Source organism: Fusarium oxysporum, chromosome 7, assembly GCF_000149955.1.
Source record: "Fusarium oxysporum f. sp. lycopersici 4287 chromosome 7, whole genome shotgun sequence".
Taxonomy (NCBI): domain Eukaryota; kingdom Fungi; phylum Ascomycota; class Sordariomycetes; order Hypocreales; family Nectriaceae; genus Fusarium; species Fusarium oxysporum.
The window spans coordinates 4,098,783-4,120,478 of NC_030992.1; the positions used below are offsets into that span (position 1 = coordinate 4,098,783).

The 21,696-nt window shown below is 48.4% G+C and overlaps 5 protein-coding genes across 5 annotated transcripts; 1 reads left to right on the forward strand and 4 right to left on the reverse strand.

The window, feature by feature from the left end:
- Window positions 1-56: 56 nt before the first annotated feature.
- On the reverse strand, window positions 57-3,189 carry FOXG_20362 (uncharacterized protein; the record flags this gene model as incomplete). Its single annotated transcript, XM_018400643.1, has 2 exons — window positions 57-3,031; window positions 3,096-3,189. The coding sequence occupies 2 exons, from the start codon at window positions 3,187-3,189 to the stop codon at window positions 57-59; spliced, it is 3,069 nt and encodes a 1,022-aa protein (XP_018248615.1).
- A 1,362-nt stretch (window positions 3,190-4,551) lies between these two features.
- On the reverse strand, window positions 4,552-6,872 carry FOXG_10734 (uncharacterized protein; the record flags this gene model as incomplete). The annotated part of the gene is made up of 2 exons (XM_018390210.1): window positions 4,552-5,618; window positions 5,675-6,872. 2 exons carry the CDS (start codon window positions 6,870-6,872, stop codon window positions 4,552-4,554), a joined length of 2,265 nt encoding a protein of 754 aa, XP_018248616.1.
- Window positions 6,873-9,061: 2,189 nt separating this feature from the next.
- On the reverse strand, window positions 9,062-9,235 carry FOXG_20363 (uncharacterized protein; the record flags this gene model as incomplete). The annotated part of the gene is made up of 1 exon (XM_018400644.1): window positions 9,062-9,235. One exon carries the CDS (start codon window positions 9,233-9,235, stop codon window positions 9,062-9,064), a length of 174 nt encoding a protein of 57 aa, XP_018248617.1.
- Window positions 9,236-10,101: 866 nt separating this feature from the next.
- On the forward strand, window positions 10,102-12,186 carry FOXG_20364 (uncharacterized protein; the record flags this gene model as incomplete). The annotated part of the gene is made up of 1 exon (XM_018400645.1): window positions 10,102-12,186. The coding sequence occupies one exon, from the start codon at window positions 10,102-10,104 to the stop codon at window positions 12,184-12,186; it is 2,085 nt and encodes a 694-aa protein (XP_018248618.1).
- An 8,423-nt stretch (window positions 12,187-20,609) lies between these two features.
- FOXG_10737 (uncharacterized protein) lies at window positions 20,610-21,450 on the reverse strand. Its single transcript, XM_018390211.1, has 3 exons — window positions 21,340-21,450; window positions 21,113-21,287; window positions 20,610-21,062 (listed from the first exon to the last, which is right to left on the reverse strand). Exons 1-3 carry the CDS (start codon window positions 21,355-21,357, stop codon window positions 20,680-20,682), a joined length of 576 nt encoding a protein of 191 aa, XP_018248619.1. The 5' UTR covers window positions 21,358-21,450; the 3' UTR covers window positions 20,610-20,679.
- Window positions 21,451-21,696: the final 246 nt, after the last annotated feature.

Consider the following 21,696-nt stretch of genomic DNA (forward strand, 5'->3'; position numbering starts at 1 on the left):
AGCTATATAGTATTTTGTGCTACCAGCTTGTCTGTGCCACTCGCTTATCATGTACATTATCTAAATTTAAATATCTCCTTTTTCCCAAGGACGAAATCTTCGGGCAGCCTTACCTGCTTAACTTCTTTGCATAACATATCCACGCCTTGAATGATCGCACAGCCAACTAGCCGACCTTCACCCGTTTTCGCATGGAAATCGCGCACAATCACTGGAAATGACAGACCATCCAACATCAAAACAATAGGTTTAGTGTTGCAACAATACTCAACACCAGGTGCCGTCACACCGCGAAACCCGTGGTCCGTCCAAATGAGGAATCTTCCTTTAAATCTTTCGACAACTGCATCGTAATTGCGTAACCTGGTTTCGACACTTTCGTTCTTGCTTGCCAACTCCTGCAATTGCCGCTCCATTTGCGGCCCAAAGGCTATCTCTCTCAGTTTCACGGCTGCATCTCGCAACTTCGTCACCAAGGGCGCTATACTTGCGTGACTGTCACAGTCGAGAAGGATGAGCGTGCAAAATGTCTGGTAGTGCCAAGAAGCTCCCCAGTTCGTTTGTATGATGACATGGAGAATGTGAGTGATGTAGGATCCGACAGCACTAGCAGTAACTGCTGCGCGGTGTGCATCGTCGGCGCCCACTGTGTTGAACCAGTAGTCGTTGTTAGTCTGCGACCACATTGGCGCGCCTGGGAAGCGATCGAGCAAGATACTAAGATGATCCCAATCAAAAATGCAAGCGCCAATGAAAAAACTGGCCATTGTCTTGCAAAACGTGTTACTCATCTTTGGGCGGAACAGGTTTTGGAACAGCTTAGATGAACGAGTATCATCGCCAGCAAGTACTTTAGAGATTCCTAACTCATCATGTCCGAGACAATGCCACATGAGAATATCAAAATATGGTAGACATTCAGCAACATCAAGTGGGAGATTCTTTTCCTCTTCTGACTTCGTGGTCGAACGAAGTATAGCGCCTTTGGAAGCGGAGACCAGAGCACGATCACGGCCGATAAGGGAGTCTTTGCACATTCGGAGGAAGATACTCAATGATGCATCGTCTTTATCCTCATCCATAAGGATATAACGGTGGCACAGAAGGTTGGCATTTAAGATGTGATCAAACTGCCAAAGCTCTTGTAGTATCTTATGGCCATCGCTCTTGTCTAAGTGACGGTGACCATACATGGTATCCAAAACATAGCCTTCTGCATGCAAGCGATGGTTTAGGATTATCATCTTCGGGTATGGCGTTTCGTCGACCTGGAGTTTCATGGGAACAGGTTCCAGGTAACTCAAATCAGCCCGCCGCGAGAAATCTGGCAGCCAGGTTGGCAGATGATCCTCCACACTTGCGTATCGGTAGGGATACCACCAAAGAACATCTGCCCAGCACTCATATTGTATCAGGAAAACGGCCAGACAAGCAAACAGGAGCTCAGGGCGCATGAAGTAGTCGGGTACGAATACCCTACGAAAGACGGGATCAAAGATCTCACGTAGGCCATAGACCAGATCTCGTGAATCCGTAGCATGAGCGGAAAGCTCACCATACAAACGGCGTGGTACATCGTAGCCGTTGGTCTTAAGTCGACGAGAAATCAAGTCGAAGATGTGTTCGACGTCCTTCTTGAAGGCAGTGTGTGGTTTACCCATGATCTTGGCGACTTCATATTGGAAGCCTTCTGGAGCATCAAGCTTGGCTAGGAGAGGCAATGATAAGTTGACTAGTAGCTTGAACTCTTGTTTGAGTACAGCATTGCTAATCGAATCACAGCCCCAGTACCATATGGGCTCGTTTGATGCGAGATAAAACTCTTGCCTTGTCCAAACGCGGCTCCACCATCGTTGGGAACACATCTCGAGGAAGCCTCTGCAAACTCTCCACTTGTCTAGACCATACTCTCGGCATAACTCCCCCAAGCAATCCGTAACTTCATCATCCTGACGATTTGATACGTATGCTGTTGTCTCACGAGCGCGTCTGCGAAGAAAGCTGAAAACATCGTTGACTGGAGAGCCTCGTGCAGCCGATCCCGAGGTTCCGAGGAAGACGACAACGGCTTTCGCTAGATGATAGATCTTGCCCATTTTTCTAACCTCTATTGAGCGTTCTCTTAAGTTTTTTTGATTGATGCAAATGGCATCAATCCATATTCGTCTTTTAACATCCGTTTGGCGCAAAGATAGAAGGGCATCAAAGAGATTGGGGTTGACTGTCACATCCAGGCCATTAAGTCGGACAGTTTTTGCTGGATCTGGCAAGCCCCACACATATGACAGTGCTTCATATGCATCCCGGATTTCATCCAAAGAGACCTTGATAATGTTGAGCTCAATCTCGTTCGAAGTTCCTGGAAGTATTTCCACCAGACGGATTGACTTCTGGTCAAGTGGGAGCTCTGGATAGATTTGTTGGTTCCAAGTTCTGTAATTGCTGAGCATATGGTTCAGATTGTCTTGCATCGGGATAGGTAGTACTGAAGGAAAAGACGACGTCTCAACCGTTTGATGACCGCCATGTTCGTCAGATTGGGGGTTCTTGTGATCACTGAGCTTGTCCGACTGCGCGCGACCGACCACCTCGTCGCCCATTCCCAAACCTTCCTGGCTTGAGTTTAAGAAACTTATATCGTGGTTCGGCAGTGCAACCTTCAGTGAGGATATAATATATTCCGGCACAGAGTCATCATAGTCTTCAACAGTTGCAACAGTTGCGGTACTAGGCCGATGTATTTCGGCTGGAGCTATACGATTCGCCAGCGCTTCAACGCCTTTAATCATATGTTCGCGAAGCTTTTGAGTTTCTTCGCGATCCAGCAGCTTGCTTTCATCTTCGTAGGCATAATTTTCATGTGTTTCTGGGATAGCAATGTTAATACCTTCAGCTATCCCTGCCACTACTTGATTTTCGGCATCTGGGGCGGGATTTTGAAGTTCTTGACCCTGGGCGCTCACGGCTGGATTTCGGATTTCCCGTTTAGGTGGAGGAGGCGAGCCTTGGTCTACTTGCTTGTGTCCCGGAGCTAAAGGATATGCGGTCAGATCTCACGCTGTCTGGTGGATTGGCTGGACAAGAGCTATACCTACCAAAGCCCAAGCTGTTACGGATGCTAAGAAAAAGCCAGCCTAGTTTTTCTTCTATCTTTATGCGCCTCAAGATGGCGAAAGCCCAACCGAACATGATCGGATTACTTCTGATTTTGATTTCGCTTTCGATTACGGTGCTAACAGCGGCTGGAGCTTTTCATGGACCTTGCGTTGTTGCGATCACCGCTTCAGCAAGAACTACAGTATAGTATTATACTGTACTGAGGTAGGCCGCCGGGCGTAATAAATGGTATTGTATTGTATTGTACTGAGGTAGGTAGGTAGTTATCACGCACCCTGACCTTTACCAAGGGATATGCAGGTATTAAGAACCGAAGAATCTAATGGAGGAGTGATAGACGAAGAGGTTCTCAGAAAGAACGATACGCGGGAACGTGTTGCACTTTTGAGATAGAGGTTGACGACTTGATTTGGGACTACAGGCGGGGTAAACCTTATATATACATCCAGTATATGGAATACAGCTGTATAGCGTATTCTGTATCACAAGAGGTCCAACAGAAAGAAGCGTGGTGTTTAATGACGTGACAGAGGAGCTACTGGAAACATAGGCGCTCCTGAATAATGATAATAGACTCAGGTGCAGGTCGATAGCGATGGCGATATAGCGTTCCATCAGGATGGGCAGACGGAACCTCCCGTATGAGGATCCAGCTGCAACGCAAGGCAACGTAGACGGCTGCCGTGCCATCACGTAAGTTCTCAGCCGATGTCCCATGCTTTTATGTCGCTCATCAAGTTGCAATGGCTGCGATGGCACACACTATTGTGGTGGCTTTCTTCCAAGAGCAAGCTTCCACCTCAGCGTGACGTGTTGCCCCATCTTGGCTCCAATGGCTGTCCGTCGAGGAATCTGCAAAGTCGTCGTACAGCATACCATGGCGACTTGGTGAGTCTCCGCAAGTCGACTAGTCAGGTAGGTTCAGTCCAATGAGACTGTAGGACCAATCTAGAACAGCACCAATGCAACCCATTACTATTCCACGTAGTCATTAGTGAGGATCGCCGCGATACACAAGCCGCCATCGATGACAACTATTGACCCGTAGGAGCTCGAAGGATACACAAGAGTCTTCCACATGTTTCAAATCCTCTTGCTTCGACTCTTGGGGGAAATTGATTCGCATGACTGTCTGGACGAACCTTGTCAACATTTAACCTTAGATGTTTATCCATGCATGTGATGCGGCAATAGAATACGAGAAGTTGACAGTGTGGATGGAATTCCCCGAAGTCAGGTGAGTTAAAGTTAAGATGATGTGCAGATCCAAGATTGGCTTCCATGCCCCTAGCGCAATGATAGTGTCCCCCAGTCTGCCATCTCCTATGGCCAACTGGACATTTTGTAGTTTTCGTCAAACGTTTTATTACTGACGAATCTCATATAACTTGAACATTGCAGGTAAGCAGGATGAAGAAGCGATTGGTTCCCAATTTAAGCAATATACACTGGTAAGCGACTTCCAAAAAGCCCATCCTTGTCGATCTGAACATCAAGCTTATGGAAATCGTGGAGAAGTAACCAGCATATCATGCGAAAGATGAGTACACACCAGACATCGCTAATCTCCTGCTTCGCCTTGGACTCCCAGGAACCCTCAGTGTCCACTCCATCATCGTCCAGTTCGTCCCCATCGCCAGCCAGACGAGCTCCAAATAAGGTCCCAGTGCGCTGGATTCTTTGTGACTCGTTCTGGTGATTTTGACGCTTCCGTTGTCGATCAAGCTCGCTGCATATCTTCCAAATGACGTTCTCACGTACCCAAGAAATGTACATATCTATCAAAACAGCATGCCTTTCTCCATAGGATGCTGAGTCAAGTCGTTGAAGTTTATGCAACATCACTTTGCGATACTTATGGGCCATTTGCTGTTTGTTGATTCGATGGACTTTCGGTGACTGGTTGGAGGATCTGAGCAATTCCTCCTTCTGAACTTCAGTTTCAGAACAGACTTCAGCGGACCCTTGATCGGTGTTTTGTGAATTGAGCATGCCCAAGACCTCCTGAAGGTGTACTCGCAAGACGAACTGAACGAGACGTCTTTCTCTAGATACTTTGAGAAACATGTCGCATTTCTCGATTGCGGCGTGTAGTGACGTCATGACAGCCCTGCAGTATAATTTTGGCTCTTCCGTTCTTTGTCCAGGTAGGAAGTATGTCGTAAACTGATCTTGCTCCTGTTCCTGTTTATGCTGCTGTTGGGAAACTCTGATCGCCTTCTCGGACGCACAAAAACTCTGCTCAACCTTACCAGCTTCGCTTATGATCATGCTGATCTGATCGTTGTCGTTGAACATTGCCTGGCTCTGGGTCTCGACTGGAGCTTCTTGCATTTGATACTTGGCAGCTTCTTCTAAAACAGACTTGTAGGTGACCAACAGGGTCCGGATGGAGAAAACCTTTCGATCCCAGTGATGGATCGTAGGGTTGGGGAGCATGCGGAAAGCAGTGTTCTTTATTTGTAGCACGGTGCCAACCATCCCGAGCATCTCAAAAGCGACTGAGGGCAAGTGAGCCTAGAGCATTTGTGTAAGACTAAGAAGCTTATTGACGTACCTGGGAAAAGATGGCTATACCGGGTGTTCACGGATGGTTTCGAAAAGTATTTGACTGTCCTAGTATTGCAGCCAATAACCTTTAAAGTTTCTGCCATTGCAGCGAGACTTGCGAGTTGAAGAGTTCCGAGGTCTTTCGGCTCATCGGCGTACATTTTGAAATTTCTCAGGCGGAAAATAGTAGGGCAGTATCCAAAGCACAGTTCCTTAACGTTCTCGTTTGGGATGATACGGTTCTCCTTGAACCAAGTTTCGCCCATTTTATGGAAAGAAAAAACAATACCGAGGTCGTCAACATTAGCACCAGTAACGAGAAAGCCATTGCCCTGTGCACGATACCGGTTTTCATTTCGGTTGAAGACCCTCCAGTGAATGCCAAGCATAGCGATGATCTCAACTATATGGCAAATGGTTGAAGTGGCGTAAGGCTTCTTCATGTGCTCTGGCATGGTGTCCCACGATTTCTTCTTCTTCTGCATACCCACGGTGAGAGTATGTAGGTTATTCGCGTCGTTTCTGTCAAAGTTGTCCAGGAGTGGGGTATGGGAAGCCCTGTTGCACCACTCGTTATTGGAGACATTATAGCCGGAAAACTCTTCTGCCTGCCACTGTCGAGATTCCTTCTCCATTCGCTGCAACGCCATGAGCAGCGCGAGCCATGTTGCAAGCTCGTTATCGGCTGTACGAATGGCCTGACGAGTCTCCCCAGCCTTGAGGCTCCTAATTCGTTCGTCATACATATCTTGACTCCACGTATAAGTTTTCTGATAGCTCTCCCATGTCCCGACCATGTATGTGATCTCGTGGCAACTAACTTCCTGAGGTTCATCCTGGAGCTGAAACCTGGACCATACAAAGCGTTTCAAACATCTCAGAATACTTTGCTTTTCTTCCTCCCTATGAGGACCTAGGGGGCCCCTTTTGTTGCTTGGAGCTGAAACGAAAATTACTGGAGTCTGGAACTCGACTTCAAAACGAAATTCAAACGGCCGCAATCGGCGGTGGGTAAATTTGGACCATTTACCCATCACTAATTCCTTACACGAGGCGTAACCGGTTGCGGAAGCATAGTATTGCTGAAGTGCCTGAAGCAATGCTATGACGAGAGCAAAGCCTGACACAACTAGAGCGACGCATGCGATGATGAGCTCAGTATTGCTGCCCCCAGCAGGAGCATTTGTAGCACCGTTGGAACTCATGGTGTTGCTGGTATGCTGCGAAGGTCGATGAACCTGTTAGCTTGCCAGAGCGTGATTTGGTGACCGTGGTAATATAATGATATTTTTAGGCGCCCATTGGCCCCTCTAGAAAAACAAGAAGGAGACGGGTCAGGCTCTCGCGCTTTATCTGGCTGAGTTAAGCACTTGTGTAGGATTTATCTCGTTTATTCCCGGTGGGAGCGCAGCGACCACGGCAGCCTATTAAGTAGGGCCCTTAACTGGGAAGATAAAACCTATGTCTCCACAGGAATACTGCGTTGGCTGAGATATCTTTCTTCCCCGTATCACGTCTCCAAATTTCAAAAGAATTGCCAGAAAGGTACCTTATCCTCTTACAAAATGTAAGGGCTATAAAGTATTTTTCTTTCCAAGTCAAAAACCCCCTTTCCTACTTGATGGGCCCCCGTAGGAGTGACCACTAGGAATCAACGAGATAGAATCCCCCACATGTCTATTTCGTACATTATCTCGTCCCTCCACCACACCGTGGCTGCTATTAGACCCCACTGTCTGCAATAATCACATGCCTAGCGGGCCGGAAGATCAGCCTCTTTGATCCTTAATACGAGCCTCACGCCATCGACGACACCATTCACTTTATAAACACATCTCGGCTCCGTGGCGACACGGAACAACCATATTCACGGCAGCAACACTACGCCTCTATCATCCTCTACGACAAGAAATTCAACATCGTTGGTTTTCCCGATTCATGGAAGCAGAGATAAGGCCGCTGGCGAAAGCGTTTAGGAAATGCTGGCACCTAAATTGATCAAGTATCGACAATTTTAACTTTCAGTTATGCTGACACTGCCCAGGTTTCTGCTCCCCAAAGTCGAGAAAAGAAAGGAAAGAAATTTCATCCTCTAATGAAACCTTGGTAACTGAGTTAAGAAAGCTTGTTTCTCGCCTAGGGGATGGCATTTATGACTGGATTGAGTCCCTACAACTGACCCTATTAGAGCCCTTGATATTATACTTATAAATAGATTTATTTTACAGCTTAAGACGACTTCCCCTAACTAGAAGCCCTATATAACGCTCAAAGACTGGAAGAAGTGCATTTATAATACGATTTTTATCGCCTACGCTGAAGAAAGTTGGGCAAGGAAGAGGAATAGGTCAGGGAAGAAGAGGACATCGAGGATCCAGAAACATACCAAAAACACATATAAAGAGAGATCAACTGGGCCTGGAGAGGCATCAAATCCAATTGCCTAGCTTGTCAGGGCTTCAGGCAGGGGGAATGCAGGCCATTAAAGGTCAGAAAAAGGAAGCTATCTCGATGAGGTCTCGAGGAATGCAGGCCGCACCAATCATCATGGAAGGGGTAAACAGACCGAATACGGCTGCCAAGTCTGTGATGTAGCTATTTGTAATGATCCGAGCTGCTGGTACTTCTAGTACATGCCAAAATAGGTGTGTGTGGAAGTACCTTCAACTCCCTTTATTTTGATTGGTCTTACGCCCTTGTCGGTACGGAATTCTTGGGCTTTGCCACCGAAAGAGATAGGATAGTGGAGACACTGTTATGTGCTCTTTATCGCGAGTTTACCAATAGCCAACAGCACAACATGAAAGTGTGTTAGAATAGAATTTAGTGACGCTGCCTTGCCATCAGGAGTGAAGAACGTCAGCGACTTACTAAATATGGCGATGGCTCAGGTTGAGGCCTTCAGTAGCTAAATGGTCCATTGCGAGCCTAGGCCTTTTGCTCCCGAGCTTAATAAATTAACACCACCCTGCCTCATTTTTGACAATTAACACGAGGTAACCAGCCTAGAATACCTCATGATAATATGTATGCGCTTGCCTTAATAACGCAGGATACCCTGATTAATCCTCTTAGGGTAAGCGAGTGGGGCAAAAGTCCTTTCGTTCCTCAAGGCATAAGACCTCTTGTCAGTTTATCCCTTAAGGCACAGATTCGATGGTCAGGATATATCACTCTCTCTTAGACAGGAGGCCATTTATAAACATACACGTCAGACACCGATTGCAAAGCAGCGGACCTTTTTGTTGTATTCGGGATCAACTAACTAAGACGCTTCATTGCGCAGTCGCCTACTTTGGTTATGTTTTGGAATTTTTATTCGCGGTGCTCTCGGCCTACCGAAGGGACCGCAGGAACAATACAGTGAATGTATACTTCTGTGACCTAGTGACTTTCAGGTGACCTCATGTAGGGTATAGTTGGTGAGAGACTCTGCCAGATCTTGGTGCTCCGCTGGGACTCGGATAAGGCTGCGACTGTACTCAGCGGGCTGAGCTACGATTGGACCTTTGGGCTGGTTGAGGTTGGTCTGTGGCTGTGGCTGAGACTGGGGTCCTTCGTTCGTCATGGCATAACTAACTCTCTCTCCGAATGCATGTGAATGGGTGTGAGCGAGAAGTCTCATACCTTAGCTGCGTAACACGATAATAGCCTCACGGTTGCATATCTTATATTTCTGAAACACGCGGCATATGTAGAACTACCCAACCTCAGGCCATCCACCCACCAATTGGATACCCACAGGCTACGGCCTGAACCTTGAGAGACTGAACAGCAGTTCAAACCCGCAGTTTAAAAGACTGTCCAAATCAAGTTGAAGCCTCAAAGGTTATCATTACAAATGATGACACGACGATCAAACGATAAATTCAGAAGCCGAGCAAAGCATGTTAGAGCACTTGGGTAATGGTTAGGTAATATTGACCATCTAAAGCGCTACTTTGCCTAGGGGTTTTCTTCTAACTGACTATATCGCTAGGAAAAAAAAGAAGAGATAAAAAGGGGCTTATAGAAACAGAGAAGCCCAAGTTATAATACTCTCACAATTGGGAGCTTGGGGTTCATGTCAAGGTATGTGCTGTCATGCTGATACATACGCTTGTCACGTTGTGCTTCTTGAGTAAACCCTGTTTCTAGCAGACCCACTCGCGCTTTGAACCTCCTCCAATTGCTTCGGCTGGAAACTGCCGTCCATGTCATTGAAATAGCGTTAACGGTAGACTATTGTCGCGGGGCTTGCCGATCTGTTCAAAACCGTTCTCCGAACCAGCGCCATCGGCCACGGTTTCAATTGATCACGCTGCCTGCAAAGCACTGTATTGCTTGCTTAAGACTGAACTCTACCGGTCTTGAATTTATCTACCATCGCTACCGAAAGAACTTCCTGAAAGTACCATATTGAGCGAGGGAGAGCAGAGTGACTGCATTGTCGAAATGGCACCGAAGACCGGCCAGGACATATTTGGCTTCTTTGAGCCTAGGTACGTTGACGATGCATCATCCATCGAGAAGACGCCAGCGAGGCTCCCTCGTGTCATCCGGGAAGATGAAGCCCCATTGCTGGAGCTGCCTCCAATCGACGCCAACACTCAGATCCGACTCATCACGCTACTACCGGCAGAGGACCCCTCTGAAGGAGGAAAGAGTATGGACCCAGTTCAATGCACCCTGCAGACGTGCTCTCTCGCCTCAGCCCCAGAATATGAAGCCTTGTCGTACACTTGGGGACAAATGCATCGTCATCTCCCAATATCGGTGCTAGGAACTGATAATGACAGTGACGGCATAAAGATGTCCCTCCTTGCTACCCCTCAGCTTCAGATGGCACTCCGTCGTTTGAGACGTGCTAGACCGAGGCGGCTGTGGATCGACCAACTCTGCATCAACCAAGAAGATAAAGAAGAATGCGGCGCCCAGGTTCAGCTTATGGGAGATATCTACAAGGCTGCAACCCGAGTTGTTATCTGGATTGGAGAGGACCATGAGGACATGATAATCACAGACGATTACAAGTTCGAACGGGAGGCTCAACGGCAACTTCTTGCCGATTTGTTCCAGGCCTTCACTGAGAAGTCTGAACATGATGATGATGATGATGATGATGATGATGCGACAATTGCGGCCCGTCTGGTCGATCTCCGGTTCACATACCACGTACAAGACATCAAGAAACGCAGAATGAGAGCCGTTAGGGATTTTCTCAACCGGCCTTACTTCAGGCGAGCTTGGGTGTTCCAGGAATCCAGCCTTGCTAAAGGACTCGTTGTTCAGTTTGGTCAGCAGGAGTTCGATTTCGCCACATTGAAGCGCGTGTTTGACAGTATCAACAGTGCAGCAATCCGAGCCGCGATGCACCGGGATACTTACTCAAGTCTGGCAATAAGCACTGGTGGCTACGAGATGATGGACATTATTCAACAAACCCGCGAGGAGCAGCGTTATTTGGGAAACACTATCCCCCCGGACCAAAGTTCACTTCTTCTGAAGCTACTCACTGTTGTTCGTCGCGTCAACTGCTATCAGAAGCAAGATCTAATCTTTGCCTTTTTGGCGTTTCAGAGAAGCGAAGGTATCGAAGCTACGGGCGGCATGTATGGAAAATCGGTCGAAGAGGTATGGACATATACCGCCAAGAGAATAATTCAGTCGTCAGGAAGTCTCGACATATTTGCAGCCTCGTATGGCGGATCGCCAGTATCTGGTTTTGCTATTCCAACTTGGGTTCCATGTTGGACGAATTGCTTTCCCTTCAGCCGACCGATCGCAACCCCTCTATCTAAGTTTCGTGCCTCCCGCGGGTTACCGCATGTTTGGATCGAGAACGATGACCCTACCAAACTCACCGTTAAGGGAAAGATTATAAACACAGTCGAGCAGATCCATGGTCATTTCGGCCATTTTATGCGGTGGAAACACAGCGTGTCGCATTTCCTGGCATTTGACTGGACGGTACAGAAGGTGCAAACATCTATGGTCTTTTCGAGATTCGACCGGCTATTTGGAGACTACCGTCCCATCAAGGCGGGACTCATAGTCCCGGATCTTATGACAACTTTTCTGGCGGATGGTGCCTTAGGAGCGGAGCAACCACTCCGCACAACCGACAAGTATCTCGATGCTGTGAGGGCGCAGGAGAAGCCTCGCGATTTGAGAAAGTGCGGAAGAACCCTTAGCACTGACGAGCAACATCTTGTTGAGTGTTACGATATGCTCGAAGACTTGGTTCTTGTGGCAGAACACAAATGCATCTTTACGACCGACTATTTCCAAATCGGGATGGCAGCGGATGTAACTATGCTCGGTGATTTGGTGGTTATCTTACATGGATCGCAAGTCCCATGTATCTTACGTAAAGTGGGGGAGAGTGGGAATGAGTATAAGCTAATCTCTCAGTGCTATCTACATGGGTGGATGTATGGAAACTCGCCACGGGAGATTTTTGGTAAAGATCCGAGGCAGTATCCTGGAGTCAAGGTTAGATGGTGGGAAGAGGACCCCGATGAGTTTATATTAGTTTAAATATCGAGTTCCCTAGCACTTCATAACAACATCAATTGTAACGTACATGATGAGCGAGCGACCAGGACAAGCGAGTGGCCCACTACTACTACTGTGCGCAGTCATGCTGGTAATTCGAATAAATATAATAAATCTGGCCCATGGACATTGCTGGGTTATCTGGGCGGTTAATAGGCGGACGGGTACCCGTGCTAGTCCTGTAGTCTAAAATTAATTATTAATTTGAAAAGTCAATTAGTATAGGGTAGATTTAACTTTTACTAGGGGTTACCTTAGAACTCTAGTTAATAGATAGCTATATATTTACGTAGATTAATATTTTAATAATAGTATATTAAGTTCTGGCTTTAATATATTAATATTTATTATAATATATAAAACTTAAGTGTTATTTAATTATATTTATCTTTAACTTATATTTCTATTATTATATTACCTTATAACCTAATTTAACTTATTATTAAAATATTATATTACTTATAATTTTTTAATATATGTCACGGGTCAGGCTCGGGAATACAGGTGAACAGGGAACGCTTTAGGCGGATAGGTTCTATTGCTACGGATAGGCACTGCCGGCAGGTCAGGCTCTATTGACAAGACGTAGCTCGAGGAGCTACGTTCGGGAGCTATCTGGCGGTCGGTCAAGATCTTCTGCGATAACGTATCGCCACGTGACTGAGATCCACTTGGCCTATCGGTCTAGGGTAACCTGGTCTGGTCTTACGCTGTGACAATATAAAATACTACGCCACCCCATGCACATTGGAGCGGCGATGGGGCGCATGGGGTAGCCTCAGCCGAAGGCCGTGTGTCCGCGGGCCGGGAAGCTATTACTACTACTACGTACTGATCCAGTGCCATGGCCATTCTTGGTATTATATATCATGTAAGGACTCCGTGTAAGAACCTGTCGTTTCCTAAGCTCCTGATCCCTCATCTTCATCTTCATGCCATCCGGGGGAGACCCGTAGACCAGGTGATTACGATCAAATGGCGCATCTAACATCAAACCCTCAAGCGTTTTTACACGAGAGACAGCCACGTAGCTTAAACCGGTCTGAAAGTCCCGGCAGGAGAGATCCGTCACGATCATATCTTCTGTGATGCTTTGTGACTTGTGCACGGTAATAGCGTAGCATACGATCAGGGGAAACTGCGTGCGAGCGCAGAGAGTGGCTCCGATGAGAAAGTCTCTCTCAACTGGGAGAATTGGGACAATCTTTTTGCCATCGGGGGTGGTCAGGAACACCGGTCCGTTGTACTTGTCAAACTCCATCATGATAACACAAGGAGGATCTTGGATGGGGTCAGCCCCGGGTGCCCAGCCGATGTCGTAAACCGTACCGCGAGCGCCGTTGCAGAGGCCAACGGGCTGCCAAAGGTTAGACGTCAGCATCAGACGAGCGCCAATGCATATAGGGATCTGCTTCGCAAGGTTGCCCGCCTTGTCATCAGGGGCAGCAGCCGCACCAGGGCCGACGTTCTTAGCTTTGACCTGGACGACTGGCCGGCCGAGGCGGTCGAGGTGATAGTGGTTATACTCGTTCACCCTATCTTTGGTAGCGTATACTCGCAGGGCGCTGGAAAACCTCGCGACCTCTCGATCGTCTAGTTTTGCCTGCACGCGGGTGGACAGGAGCTTCCAAGACTCCATAGATAGTTGGAGCAGCCGCAGTTCCCCGAGAGCTGTGCGAAACGCCTCCTGGTCGTCGCCGCGCTGCCTCTGAACAACCTTCAAGAATACTGATTTATCGAAGCGCCTATATGCGTTCCTGCCCTTGATCTCTACTCCCTGCACCTCTTTGTCGTAACAAAGCGGCTTCTGTAGCACAGGGGGAAGCTGGAAGAAGTCACCAATCCAAGAGGATGTTCAGGCCGCCAAAGAACTCCTCATTCCTGTTCGGGAAACGCCTCGCGGAGACGGTCATCGATCCCACGATAGCTGACGCAGTCCTAGCATGCTCTTCTCATCGATGATGAGGTACTTGATATCCTTCAGCTTCTTCTGGAGCTGGGTCTTATCAACGGGAGATAGAGGCTTGAAGTCCTTATTGATTGGGAGGTGTAACAGGGAGTGCAAGGTAGTGCCCGATATCTGGTTTCCTGCGACGCCCGTTGGCGCAGCACGCCAAACAGGTGTCCCCCTCCCCCCTGTCGCGGATTGGAGGTGCGCGGAGAGCAGGTTAATGAGGTATGACTTGCCAGTGCCGCCTCCGCCATCCACATGGAGTAGCAACTGAGAGGGATCCTGGGTCAGGAAGTGGCCCATCACCGTATCGTATACTATGCGCTGCTCTGGATTTAGGGAATCGCGAGCCTCCAAGGGCTGATCATCCACATCAAGGTCAAGGGTGTTTTCCGCTTTGCGTTGCTTCCAGTAGTCGCTGTTGAGAATGCCATCATCGGCATACCGCCCAACACGAGGGGTCCAATCGTAATTGATGTCAATGTCTCGGCGGCCGAGGATGTCGATGTCCTCTTCCTCCAGTGGGCGGTCAGGTAGCATGCGGGCGAGTTCATGCCAGTCCTCCTCCGCGATGGGCTCCTCATGGATCTCAAGCTCAAATTCATCCTCCTCTGCCGTCAATTCATCTGTATCTGGTTCCCCATAATGATCGTCCGCATGGGTATCATGGTGCTGTCTGCAGTGCATGTACGCAGCCGTGAAGGAATCGAACCGCTGCCCGCCCACAACGAGCAACTCTTCTGGAGAGCGATGTGGATGAACCATCATCAATTTAACACGGCAGAAGTCGTTAAACTGGGAAGAGGCCTCCATAGACTTGTATCGAGGGAAGTAAGACAGGACTCTCTTCTTCGCGTGAGCAGCGAGTCTCCTCCACGTGTTGAGATTGTACGATTGCAGGTATTCGAGATAGGTTATATCCTCATGCTGGTCCTTTCTCTCTAGATATTTCCTGTAGCTGCCGATGGCCTCGTTGACATCTCCGTCCACACGATACGAACGTGCCTGTCGCTCCAACGGACGGCAGTCCACGGTGACAACCATACGGGTGCCTTCTTGCAGCGGAATGTTAAGCAGCAGATGGGAAATCTCCTGCGCCGAGTAATCTCTCTCGGCAATCAGCTTGTTCATCAGGCGAGAGGAGAAGGACAACAGGGGCTGAACGTGCGATGTGTGAGGCAAGACCTGGTCTGCAAGCCTGGCGAAAGACTCGGTCTTCTTCTCAGATTTACTGCAATACTTCGCAGCGTACGTAATAACCGCCTGTAAGCTGGTGCAAGGAGATATGTCGATATTGGCTAGCCAGCCTAGGATAATCGCAGGATTGAAGTTATTCATGAGGCTGTCATTCCGGGCCGCCTCAAAGACATAGTACGACCTGCCTTCCTTCCTGATCACTGCGGCCAGCTCCCGCAAGGCACGAGGGAAGTCAAAACGACACTCCCTCTCTGGATTGGCAACGTTTGCCGCCTCGATATCCGCAGCGGCACCTTCCATGTCCCTCGCCAGATCACCGGTTCTCTTCCTCACGCGCAAGCAGTACGTGGTATTGCACTTGTGGCGCTGGCAGCGGTTGACGATTTGTGAGAGCCGCAGGAATGTCATCTCTATGCTCAGGGGATCCACGCTCAGGGGATTACCCTCACCCTGAGGCATAGTCCTACTCGGCTCAGGGTTAATGGCAGTGACGTGGAATCCCCATGTGCGTGCAAATACATCACGAGCCGCTTCGTCCTCCATGTCGGCCCCTGGACAATTATCCATCCAGTACAGGCCGTGGTTGTGTGGGCTACCACGGCCTTGCCATTCGTACCGATCCCAGTAATCTGTGATGCTGAACTTCTTACTTAGCACGATATCCCGAAAGAGGGTGTATCGGCGGTAGAAGTGGAAAGCAGCAATGTGAGGGTTCTGCCGCAATAGGCGGCGCGATAGAGCCATCCTCTCCGGCTCGGTGGCGGCTAGCCAGTCGTCATACTGGGGCATGTGCTGGTAGAGACTCCGCCAGTGTAAATCTGCCGGGCTAAACGTGATGAATGCACCAGGACAACCAAGGTTATAGGCATAGGCCTCGAGGTCCTGCCTCTTTTTGTTCCAGAATGGACGCGTACCGCGAATAGACACCGCATGCCTTGTGATCGAGTTGATCAGCGCCTGCGCCTCGGGGTCCTCGCTGTGTTCCAGCGCCTGAATAAGTTGCTCTCGCGTCAGCGGCTGCTGTCTCCCATCATGTTGCTTCACGAAGAATCTGGACCGCGAACGTGCTTGTGACCGCATTAGCGTGTTGAAGGCGACGAAGCGGAAGGTCGGGTGGCGTGCAAAACGCCCGTCGTGCCAGCGCATCGCGTGCTCTGACGTAATCCTTGTAATCAATGGAGCGCAATCGAGGTTCAACAAAGTCGGCTCTACCGTCAGGAAAGAGGCACTGAAACCCCAAGGAGAGTAGGGCATGAGAGCGATTGAGCTCATTAATGGGTGTGTGTCGTATATTCCGGGAGCTGCAGCTCGGTGCTGCGCCTGCGCCTGGAAGCTTGTGGAAAGCTCTGAATCAGCTTCCCGACTCTCCGGCGAGAATAGACCGCAGAGCATCGAGCTCCGTGTCCTTTGCCAACATGTCTGGCACTGCAGCCTCGTCCTCCAGGTCAGGCTCTGCCTCCTGATCTTCCTCGGGTCCAACATCCGCAGCCTCCACCTGACTCTGGGGGATGGCATCCAGGACATTGCCATCTTGGGGCAAATTGATTTTAGCCTCTTCTTCGTCGATGACGACGCATCGATACCCAGGATGATGGCGCCGGAGGTAGTCTAGCCATATGACAACCGGCTGGCGGCGGACACGGAACTGGCGGGTGAATTGCCGACTAAGAATTGCGTGGGACGACGTATTGGCAGGACGTAGTAATACAATGTTCAACTCCTGCGGCAGAAGCGGGAGCTGGTTGTACACTAAGCCAACCTCACGGAGAAAGTGAACTACGTGCCCCCGATACTTGTACTGCTGCCCTCGCACAAGCATAATGTTCACGTGGACGTGAACACGAGCAATCAAAGACTCTTCGGTAGGCGTAAGCTGGGGCAACCGGGCCGGTACAGGGCCAAAGTCGAGCTGATTATCCGCAGAGAAGAAGTACGGCTCGTCGGGGTGGCGTTTCTCATCTTTTCGATAACAACGCGCACAAATGCCATCGCAATCGATCTTCATCTGGAACCAACACTCCCGGCATCGACCGCAAAACTGCATTTGGTCATTGTCCAGCTTTGTCCAGAACTCGCGGAGGATTGCCTTATCGCGACCAGTCAAGGCGCAAGCCTCAAGGTCGCCATTCCACACCGGATCTTGCGCATGAAAGACCGCCGATTCTTCAGGTGGAATTATCACTGGACTCCGAATACGCCGTGGCGGCATCGACGATCGAGTTTGCCTTCGAGATTTTCTTGGCCGCCCTCCTGTACCAGGGGCAGGACCACGGCGACCACGCCTTAGCTGTGCGGAAAGCTGCCGCAAGCGATGGCGAAGAGGGCTTCCATCCACGCAATCATTATCGTCGTTCTCGTCTTCGTCCCCTAGATCGAATCAGACTCTACCCCTAATTGTTTGAGGTACCTCCGTGGTCGATCAGGTGAAAGCAGCAAGTTGAAATAGTCATCGGCGTCAATATCAGATTCAGAGAACTGTCCCCTGTCATCCCCTTCCTTGATTATCCCATCCCCATCTAGAAACCCACTCGGTCGTAGTTGATCTTGACTCCCATCTACGTTCCGTGGTTAGCCTGAACAAACTACTGGGGCCACAGAACAAGGATACCTTCTCCAGGACCCTCAAAATCTTCCAAGAAGCCAAGTTGAGATATTGTGGGAGTCAGTGACACAGTCTCCCCTGCACGGCGTCGTGAACGATGGTCGCGCTGGATAACAGCCAGCTTGGCCCTCGCCCCAGCCTTCAAGGAATCATCTTGCGAGTCCTTCCCCCCCTTGTGGAACCTGGTGGCCAAGTAAGGGTAATCCACACCAGGTGTGCTGCTTCGAAGAGTAGATGGATCAGAATGTGAGACGAGTGGATGGGTCGTTGGCTGCACAGGCGGTGACGGAGCTAGAGCCCGGAAGAGCCGCGAGCTTTGTTGGGTTGGTGGAATTGGCGTCCCTAGCACTACGTGCGGCTGGCTAATTGACTCTCCGAATAAACTCCTAGCTGTATGAAGTTGCCGTAGCTTCTCTGGCGATGTAGGCTGGGTTCCGGATCTCTCGTTGGGAGGCGATAGGCCAGCATCTCCTTCGGTTCTCTTCGTGGCAGGTCTGCCAGGTGAGGATGGACGAAGTGCAATGTTCCGCAGCGTCTGGAGCACGACTTTGGATCTAGAATGCTTCATTTGATGAGGGTTAAGAGACTTATAGACGAGGAAGGCAGAACTTACATGAGAAACGCGCTGGTTACGGCAGTCTATGCATTGCTTAGTTTGCCCAGCAGACTGCCTCTTTGCTCTGAAGGCACTCTCCGGTCTCTCCTCCCCACAACGAGCACAAACAACGAAGAGTAAATCAGTAGAGAGCTCTTCGGGGTTGAGACCGATATCCATTACTCAATCAACGAGGCCATATCGAGACCTGTCGAATTGGGGAGATGAATTGAACGCGTGGTACTGGCACAGTACTGAGTAAACAAACAATTCCAAATGGACGCAAGCTGCCGGCACTCCGCGTGAGCCTTTCAGGGGCCAGCACCGATTGGCCCCACTCTTTTGGTGCCATCAGCCAGTTGCGCGTTCTTTCGCGGCTGGCCATACAAAATCTGGACCAATCAGATTCCGAGAAACTTATTTATCCCTGTCTGCACCAAACCCTCATTACTCGGGAAAACTTATGAATTAATGTAGAGTCAGCCTTCGGCTGAATAATAGATATTTTTTTATAATTCTTTAAAATTATAAAAAGAAATATAATATAAAAATATATTTAAACTTAAACGTATTAATATTTATAAATTATTAAAGTTAAATAATTATAACTCGGTTAATTATTATTAGTAATTATTATATAATAATATATTTTATACTAAGAATTAAGATTTTTAAGTTATTTTAATATTCTTTTTAAGTATATATATTAGCCTTAAGAGATTTATTTAAGTATTTTCAAAATTTAATATAATTTAAATATTTATTACCTCTTAGGAGGTAAAGCTTTATTAAGTTAATATTATTATAATTAGCTGCCTTAATTATAGCCTAACCCTAGCTATATATATACTAGCTAAAAAGCCTTACTTTTAGTTAGCCTTAATTATTACGACCCCAACAGTTTCATCACGTGTACCCCACATTTTCCACCAATCACCACATCTCCTGTTGAAGACGATCAGCGCCAAGGCTCCACGATCATAGCTGATCCACCACGATCAGTACTGATCCGCTTGGATCATTACCGATCCTTTGACAACCTCAGTGATCCTCCCAGATTACCTTTAGTATATAGATTACATTTATTTGCACTTTTATAGATTCTAGCTCACCAGCTATTAATAAAACTTCATTATATTGATTAAGCCTAACACGCATTGAATCTACCATTAAGAGACGTGACACTTCGACAAGCTCAGCATCACGCCCTACGCAATCTGCCAACAATAAACCTAGCACGGCTTAGTTTATCCACAGTTGGAAACCAACCGTCACATTAATCGCCTGCTATTTAGGGGACTTGGGCAAGCAGTTGCGATGCTGATACTCTTTGACTCAAGCAAATGATGATCAGCTACGATTCACTAGTTACCAGGTAGACTACGAATGCATACAGCTCATAGATGACGATTCCAAACCTCGGCTCATTCTCTGAAACCTGATTTAATTTATGCGTTTTGAACGCCAGGCCACGGAGGAGTCTCGCCTCCTAAGCCTTCCAAGCTGGTGAGGTCAGCTATGAAATCGAGATAGCTATCGTCCAGCAACGCCTGGGAAGACGCTGGCACCGATTGCGGTGTCGCCTTAATTAGGCTGCCACAAAGTCAGACCGCACTCACATTAAATGCTCACAGGTAGAGTTTATACCGACTTTTTCGCAGATCCGTAGTATGCATTGCAAGAATTCCGCTGCTCGACAGGTTGCTAGATACTCAGGGGCGAGTTACGGAAGTGTCTGGGCGGCAAGCATAATACAATATTTTTGTTCAACCGTGGACTTTTAAAGCTGTAGCTGACCTTCATAATCATGAGACCTAAGTGGAGATGATGGCGAAGCAAGCCACGGTGGTGTTTAAAGACTGGCATCACATAAGAGGTCGGGTTGTAGAGCTGGTGATGCCGACGTACTGAGATACATCATGGTCCGGAACGAGTTGGCCGTATTCAAATGAGTTGGCTAATTCTATGACTGCTGCGGATGAAGTAGGAGATATACCAAGGCTGGGTTGGCAAGTGACCGTGGTGTGTCTGCCTTTACTTGAGCCAGTAAATTATGCTGGGAGCCTTATATAAAAGTCAAATTAGAAATAGCTCGCTTTGGAGGGAACCTTTAATAGTGCTATAATTAACTCAGTTAGCCGAAGGAGGGGAAACATCTCCATTGGCGTTGACGTGGACTCCATCATCCAAGCCAGGAACCTGCTCACTTCCTACCACGGTGATCTCTGTATACGGCGGTGGTACAACCCAAATCAGATCAAACCTATCGCCAGGATACCTCACCTCGCCAGTCCACCCAGTCGCTGCTGCGTAGCCCTGGATACCAATCGCCTTGGCAATACCTTCAAGAGAGTGATGCTCCCAGCAAAGCAGTACATTTCCTGGACCCTTAAAGGACAAAGCTTCGCTTGCAGCTCCGGCGTAATCATCCCTTTCAATCTTTTTGTGGACCTTTAACCCGAGCGCATCTGCCAACGGCTTCACAGTATCATAAGGGCGCTGACGACCGCCGCCTACTTCAATTAGAACGTTGCCAAAGGAAGATATAATCGGAGGCACTAACCGTGGTGAGGATGCTCTGCCATGATGTATCCAATATTATAGGACGAATTCTGTCCAAAGACGGCAGAGAGATCATTTGCGCGCTCTTGGCCTTCAGCAGATAATCCATCTGGTTCTTCCCCATGGACTTCATCGGGCTTTTCTCCATGTCGGATCATGTAAATAGTAGGTTTTGTCTGCTAACGCGTAAGCATTTAGTTCTGGCGAGCGGAATGTAAGGGGACTGACTGATGTTTCGGAAGACATCTTGTCAAGACTAAATGATTGTGTGTGATTGTTCTAGAAGTTCAATGGATTTAAAGCAGCCTAAGAGTTAGGAGAGAAATGCCTGAGGATCGGATTGTATAATTTACGGAAGGAAATACGAGCAGAGCGACAATAGGGCTATATATAAGGAGCAAGATTGAAAACGCCAATTACTATTGCGGTCTAGACTTGCGCACAAAAGGGTCAGAGCGGTGTTGCACGAATAAAACACACAGATGAGCTGAACTTTGTCTCAGCCAGCCTACACATTTGTGTGTGGCGATATGGCTGGCTGAAAGTCTCTCTGGGGAGCTAGCTACGGCAGCCCGGCATTCCTTC